Source organism: Trachinotus anak, unplaced genomic scaffold, assembly GCF_046630095.1.
Source record: "Trachinotus anak isolate AG129_WGS33_773 ecotype Australia unplaced genomic scaffold, CSIRO_AGI_Tana_v1 ptg000019l, whole genome shotgun sequence".
In the NCBI taxonomy this organism is placed as follows: domain Eukaryota; kingdom Metazoa; phylum Chordata; class Actinopteri; order Carangiformes; family Carangidae; genus Trachinotus; species Trachinotus anak.
This window is the reverse complement of record NW_027273870.1, coordinates 4434835-4442426: the sequence shown is the minus strand read 5'-3', so window position 1 is coordinate 4442426 and position 7592 is coordinate 4434835. Positions and strand designations below refer to the sequence as shown.

At 40.2% G+C, this 7592-nt stretch overlaps 1 protein-coding gene across 1 annotated transcript; it reads left to right on the top strand.

Moving 5' to 3' along the window:
* The first annotated feature begins 502 nt into the window (after window positions 1-502).
* Window positions 503-4974, top strand: LOC139636200 (hepatitis A virus cellular receptor 1 homolog). The gene is made up of 6 exons (XM_071504035.1): window positions 503-677; window positions 2267-2611; window positions 2884-3048; window positions 4354-4449; window positions 4585-4619; window positions 4737-4974. The coding sequence occupies exons 1-6, from the start codon at window positions 638-640 to the stop codon at window positions 4884-4886; spliced, it is 831 nt and encodes a 276-aa protein (XP_071360136.1). The 5' UTR covers window positions 503-637; the 3' UTR covers window positions 4887-4974.
* Window positions 4975-7592: the final 2618 nt, after the last annotated feature.

The following is a 7592-nucleotide window of genomic DNA, read 5'->3' as shown; positions in this document are numbered from 1 at the left end:
GCTTGCTTGTTACAGTACTTTGCAGTTTTTTCTAAGTCTAGGGGAGGATCCAAAGAACTGCTTAAGTCTAAAACCAGTGATAGGGAGTGACAAGGTTTCCATTGTAACTTGGATCAAACTTAAATCTGCTGTATGAACCAAAATTATCTGAAAATAAGGCTGATTTGCTGATGGAAGTGTGCTCTGGCCGGTAATCTTGCTTCAGGCTGTCTGCTGATACCCACGACACAGTCAGCAGACCGCCTGTTGAGTTTGATGATACCCTCCAGCTTCATCTACTGTAGAGGCGCACAGGGCCAACTGCAAGAGCCTGAACAATAAACATACTGTAAAGTTTACATCATATCACAATGATGAGCTGGTTCTTCAGAGCAGAGTGGAAGAGAGAAGGGGGCTGGAGATCTATATTATACTATATTCTCTGTTTAAAAGAATAGCTAAAGAGGCATGGTGAAACTGAATGATACTGATCACAGCAACCACCACCATCCTTGCAGCTTTTCTAGCTCTTCAAGGCTCTCCTGTTTTACGGCACTGAATCTGATGACAAATTTGAAGCGGACCGCCACTTTTTTTTTTCTGATACTGCTGGACTGAATTTTACTTTTACTTGGTTTGTTTTTAACCAGTATAAAGAATGAAGATTCTTCATTTTGTAATGTTTTGTTGCTTCTCAGGTGAGTTTTAATGTTATCTTACCCTATAAAACATTCAGTGTTTTTTTTATTTATGTAGGTTACGTTCTAAATTTAATATTAACTTACAGTCAAACTTACAGTGGTTTTATGAGTTATTCCTTAACAAATTTTGCACTGATGATATTCAGGAAAACTTCTCTTATGAACCACATTCAATGACATTACATTATCAATACATTAACCATCTAAAATGAATACTTGCAGAATCTGCCATATTTTTTAAAATCTATTTTTATCATGTTTTATTGACAGAGAAACAAAACACACTCTACTAAATTAAACAAGTAAGAAATTTTTTGAAACTGTATTGACTCACAATGCTTTCTTTGTAATATAGCAATAAAAAAGATATGTGTATTTAAAAAAAAAGTTGAAACAATTTGAAAAACAAACACAGGGAGTGATCACATAGATTTGAATGAACAGCTCATTGCACAATAATGAGATGATGTAAAATAAACTTTGATGATTTGCATAAGTAAAGATGAATATTGGTTGAATCCAAAAGAGGGCCAGGAAAAACTGAACCAAGATCAAACTTGCTTTTTGTTTCTTGATGGAATGTATAGTTGCATGGTACTATGCATGGTAAAGCTGACAGGCTTCTTAAATCTATATTTTCATAGTAACAGTGTATCAAATGACAGTGTGAAAACAATATGAAAGTGTGAGAGGGGTAAACTGTAGTGATGAACCTACAGAGAATTATCACCTGAATCTGCAGCTCATCTCGGCTTAACATAGCTTTATATTGAGTTTCAGCTCATTGATTAGCTGTCTGTCTTAGCTCACCAGTCCCAGTGCCATTTTTGGCAGGCAGCTGTCTTCAGCAAAAACAGTAGATCATTCAGCAGCGAAAGAACCAGAACCAGATATTTCCCTCAGGATGTGGTGGAGACCAAAAACCGAGATAAAAGAGAGTGAGTTTTGGACAGAGGGATTATCAGGTGGCCAGAAACACAACTTTGAATAAATGATAATGTTGAGCCTGAACTCAATAGCATTCACAACATGCTGAACCGCAAGTGGTCAAAATCACTGTCTGGCAGACAGATGGAGGAGACCGTTGATACCGCTCTCATGTCTGTTCATTACGAAGCTACATCCAGTAGCTGGTTAGCTTAGCTTAGCATAAAGACTGTAAATATCATGGGAGATAGCTGTATGTTGTGGACACTAGTAACAGGAATTTAATGTTTTTCAGGCTTTGCACAGATTAAACAAATGACATATATTAATTAGCGAGCTTTAGAGGTGCTAGACGGTGGATTTTGTTAGGACAGAACCAGGCTAGCTGTTTCCCCTTGTTTCTAGTTTTTATGGAAGGCTAAGCTAACTAGCTGCTGCGTGTAGCCTGAAATGTAACGGACCCTAAAGAAAGCCTCTACAAAAAATCACTACAGACTGTAAAAGAGATATAATTAGTTCTGAGTGCATCACTAATGAACATTCAAACAGAGATGCTGTAATCCTGAGTTCATTTCATTCGTTTTAATGAGCTCCCCTGTCAATCAATTCAATTATTTAATTTCAATCACTATTTCATTTCGATTTATTTCATACCACAGTTGTGTGTGTGAAGACCTCAGCAGTGCTGGAGGTGAGCGGCCATGTTGGTGGGGAGGTCTCCATCCACTGCTCTGTTAGCTGGACCAAAGACGACAGCTCCGAGCACAGCAACATGTACCTCTGTAAAGGAGTCTGCGCCAGAGAAAACATTCTCATTCAGACTGAGGGGGAGAGGCCGGCTGTCACACGGCAGGGCAGATACAGCATAGAAGTCAACAGAGGAGGCGAACACTTCAACGTGAGCATAAAGAAGCTGGAGAGGGCGGATGCAGGGAGATATTGCTGTGGAGTGGGGAAAACCTTTAATGTGTTGTACCAGGAGGTCAATCTCATAGTCCTAGATGGTAAGTGTTTTGTTCTATAAAACTTCCTTCAGGTGATATGACTTTTGTGGATAACGATGGACTAATCCTTGGTAACTGAAATCAAAATCGAGCTTTTATTTCCACGATAGACAACTTGTTTTGTGTCAAAAAACATATATATATATATATATATATATATATATATATATATATACATATATGTATGTATAATGCTCAGTAACAATGTCACATGAGCACACACACACACACAGCATTCCCTGAAAGTCATCCTCCGTCCTGCTCTCTCAAAGCTTCCACTGTTCCCCCTGGATCTCCTCCCTCCACCACTACCCAGCAGACCGAAGTAGAAACTCTGCCCCAGGGCAGCTCTCATTCCAGCACTGAATCGTCACCAGCAGCATTAACGCTGCCATCTACACAGAGGACAAACCAGCAAGCAACAGTCAACCTCTCAGGTATATCACACTTCACTGTCAGCAGCTGTGCTCCTCCGACAGCAAGCTTCAAGACAGCAAAAAAAAAAGGTTTTACATATTATAATACAGCCTAATAATAATGTTTTGGTCAGTTTGGATAATAATTTAATGCCCTCCATCCATTAAAAAATATCTCTTACAGCTTCACTGTGCAGAATGAAATATGTGCTTTATTTTGACACTTGAGGGCTGTTTGCACATTCGTCTGCTGAAGGGGACGAGTTTCGAAGCCTCCAGTGCAAACACACTGAGAACGAATGTTTCAGTGAAGCAGGAGACTTTGGCTGCCTGGTAGTTAAACTTTTGAAATGAACAGTGTTTGCACATTCAAAGATTTTGTACTTTTCAATGATGGTGCAATAACACTTTAAATGACGTTTTTGTATGGGGGGGAAAAAGCATATCAGGCACAACTTATTATTTAAAACACATTATTTTTTGTTTATTAGTGAAGTCATTTTTGCAAGTCAATTTTTTTTTCCAGGAAAAAAGACTCAACTTTTTTTGAAGAATATATTTTAAATTGTTTTTCTTACCAAATAGTTAAACCAACTCACAGTTTCATACTCACATAGTTTCCTCCAGCAGTCATGGAAGCAAAAGAAAAGACCCTGTTGGCCTTATAGTTTACCAGTTATTGGTCAGACTGTAAATGGTTTGTCGTAGTGCCACCATCCAGCCCAGCATTGTGAGCTGTGTGCTGTACTTTTTCTGCCAGGAGGCTACTTACCTTTGACATTTGTCAGGTACTGGTTACATGTATATAATAAATGTGATTAAAATTAATTAAAAGGAAGATGAGAAAAAGAAAACTTTTTGTGGAAGAGGTGGAGCTGCCATAGAGCGTAGTTTCAATGTCGTGTGGCCAGAAGACATTAAAGTAAAGTGTAAAACCTTTTTTCCACAACAGGAAAAATGTGTGTTGCTGTCTTGATCTTACAGTAAACCATAACTGAAGAGAGTATCGCTCACTCTTGAATGTCTGAGTGCATGTTTAGTGTAGGAAATTACCAAGATAATTACTAAGATAAGACTTTGCATGTTGAGGAAAAGCGGGTACACCAGAAAAGTAAAGTGTTATTACATGATAACTCCCAGAATACAGAGAATATTACAGATTGAAATAAAAATTTTGCTGTTTCCAATACGAAAAAATTAGCCCTGAAATGGACGTGATGGAGGACTGTGAAATCTGCTCTGGATGTGTGTTAAAGACTGTTTTGTCATTTTGTCTAGGAGTAAACTGTATGATCACAGATGCACATTTGTCTCTGTCGTCTGCAGATACCACAATGGTCATCATTGTATCGGTGAGCCTAGCTCTTCTGGTTTGTGCCCTTATCCCTCTCGTATTCTATGGACACTGGAGGAGTAACGCAGGTGAGGTGACACGTGCACACAGACATGCATGCACGTACAAGTGCACACACTCTACTTTCACCCCAGTGTGATCTCTGTGAAATGAGTGTGATCTCAGCACACTCATTTCTGAATCTTTTCGTTCGTTTGTTTCAGAAGGTCAGAGCAGACCTGAAGCAAATAAGGGTGAAGTAAGTGTTTATTTTCTTCTGCACCAATTCTAATTTGGTTTAAATGTGAATCAGTAATGATTGTTTTCGGAATCAAAGACGAAATTAATCTTAATTGTGATTCTGATTTATTCACAGGCTGATTATTATGAGGAAAATGCAGATGATGCCTCCACTCAGCATACAGTGAGGCTGCAGTGTTTAGAACCAGATCCAGAGTCCAGTGCTCAGGATGCCTCCCAGTACACTGCCATCTACCAGGCACTTGATCCCAAAACTCTGGACTGAGCAGGGTTTACTCTGTTTCTGATCTGACACCTCATCTCACTCTTTTCGCCGTATCTTAAATCGATTAAAGGACAAATGTTTGCATATGTTTCTGTGTGTGTTCATATTCCTTTTCACAGGCATTTGATGCATCATCTTGTACATTTCTAAGCGAATTCTCTGTGGTATATTGCAGTTGCTTACAATGATAATCATTGGTGACATCCTTGTTTCCCTGTACATCGTCCAGAATGAGATTAACTCAGTTCAAGGTTCGTAACCTATTGAATAAGCCTCAGTTAGACAGTTTGTTGTACAGGCGGTGTTCTTCCTGCTTTGCATCTACGCCTGCGCCACATCCTCCGGTGCACACTAGGTCAGCTGCAGGGCTATTAATGAGCCAAGTTTTGCCCCCTGCCAACTGCCCAGTGTGTCTCCTGGTGAGAGGGCAGTGGCTGTTTGGGGACGTCTCCCGCCACCCTATAAAGCTGCCCTTATTGGTTCTCCTCACTGTCTCTCCTCTGCAGCCACAACCAGTACCTGGACTTCTCAGCCTCTTCCGCCAGGTTTTTGATGTTCCTCTGCAGCTTCACCCCGGTCAAACCCACTGCATGGAGAAGTTGGATTGTGGATTTGCCCACAAAGCCTCTGCATGCAATTTCTACTGGGTGAATCAACAGATAAGGGTGGATTGCCTATGGTCAAATGTGGATTTTATAACCGCGATCTAATCTGACAAAAATCTCCAATCACATAAGTGAAAGACAAAGACTGTGCTGTGATTTCAGATGTATTTACTTGTAATGTGATCTCTCAGAGAGAAAGTTAGAAGAGACAGAATATCTTTATTATTTTGTCTCTCACACAGAGCACAGCCTCCTTCTGGGATCCACAATAGTTTAGCCTTTATTTACCCCAACTCCAGAACATAACAGACTTTTATTAGAGGCAGGTCTTTATTTCCAGCTCTCACTGTTTGATATGTATAATTGGTCAAAGTGGTATTTTAGTATTCAGCCTTGTTTTCAGTCGCTCGTGTGTTAAAGTTATTGCATTACATCTTAATACAAACTGAACACCTTCTGTAATCATTTCAAATTAAAAGCTGAAGTATCAGTGGGCAGACACCCTTTATTTCTTTACACAGCTTTTATGGCTGTGCTACTGTAAACATACTGTTTCATTTCAGTTTGCTGGCATTTCTGTTGCTTACATGCTATTCAGATCTGCTAGTTTTGTTAGCAGTTACAGATGACTTCTATCTCTCCCTCCCACTCTCCTGCTCTCTCTGCTTGGTGTGTCTTTTGTTTAGTTATTCCTCTGCCTCCTTTAGTAATAACAGTACATGTAATTAAAGTAGTGTATTTGCTGTATGGAGAACAAAAATGTTTAGATTTCAAACATTTTTCATTGGTGTCAAATTATTTATTACATAATGGTGTTGAACGTTGATGAACACTGATTGGAGGGCCCCCCTGCCAATTTTTTGCTTAGGGCCCCACTGGACTCTAGAATTGCCACTGGCTGCTTGAACTCATGTGTTGCTTGTATCCCCTCCTCCCAAGCTCAATAATGACGACTCTCTGGGCAGCTGTGGACCACATCACAACATCTGGCCTGAGAGTTGTTTGCGTGATGTCAAGAAGGAAGACTACCTGCTTGACTAAATCAACCCACATTTCTCATGCCTTTCCAGGAGTGCAGTACACATACAGTGCAGTGATGCCTCATGAAAACAAATACAGTATTTGTAATGGGGGCAGGTAGAGTTGCAGGATGGGATGCTAATATGAACACATAAAAATACTGCTTCTACATTAGAGAAAAACGGTGAACTCTGCTCAGGTGGATGAGATAACAGCACGTTTTAGGATCAAAAACACAACAACAAACCTTAAGCTGCACAGAAAGTACTGCTAGACTGGCTTCACCATCATCAAGACACAAATTGCTGCTGTTTCAAGTTTGAGTTTGAGATACTGACACTCAGAAGTATTCAAGTAACACCAGCAGTAGGTGCTACACGTAGGTAGGTGCAACCACATCAGCACTGACCACGGTTTTTATGCATATGCAAACAATTCTGCTGAGTTGTCACTCTGAGTCACTAACTTTCCAGAGAGGCTGTGAGGAGGCCAGAGAGGAGGACAACCCCCCCGCCCCCGTGAAGGACCCAGACAGTGCTAACAGGTCCCTTTCTTCAAAGATTCCTCCATGTTTGCTTCCTTATCAATTGAAAATAAGAGTTGGGGAATCAGCAGTCCTGGCTCTGTTTAAAAGTAACACCAGCACCTTTAAAGCTTTAAAGTTATATCTAGTTTCTTTAATTTCTACAAACATTGAAGACAAAAGAAATCCAAATACCTTCTGATGGAGGGGGCAGATCCACCTTGTGAATACAATTTGATGTATTTCACCTTCTACTGTAAACTCATTTGGCAAACAGTCGCTTACTTGCACATCCAGCAGTTACAAAGCAACATTATCATTCAGTCTGTCCACTTGATGAATGTTGGTCAAATATTTTCTCTCACATTAGCTCCATTTTGGTCTCTGTGAACTCCTGTGAAAAATATCTGTATCTTTAGCTGCTAAATGCTCCGCTGTGTTCACCGGCTTGTCGCTGACTGTGTCTGTCTGCTGTTTGGTTCTGAGCTGTGTTGTGTACTGTGGATTATTGGAGCTCTTTTCCCCCGAAAACAGCTGCCTGCCTGCTGCAGCTGAAAA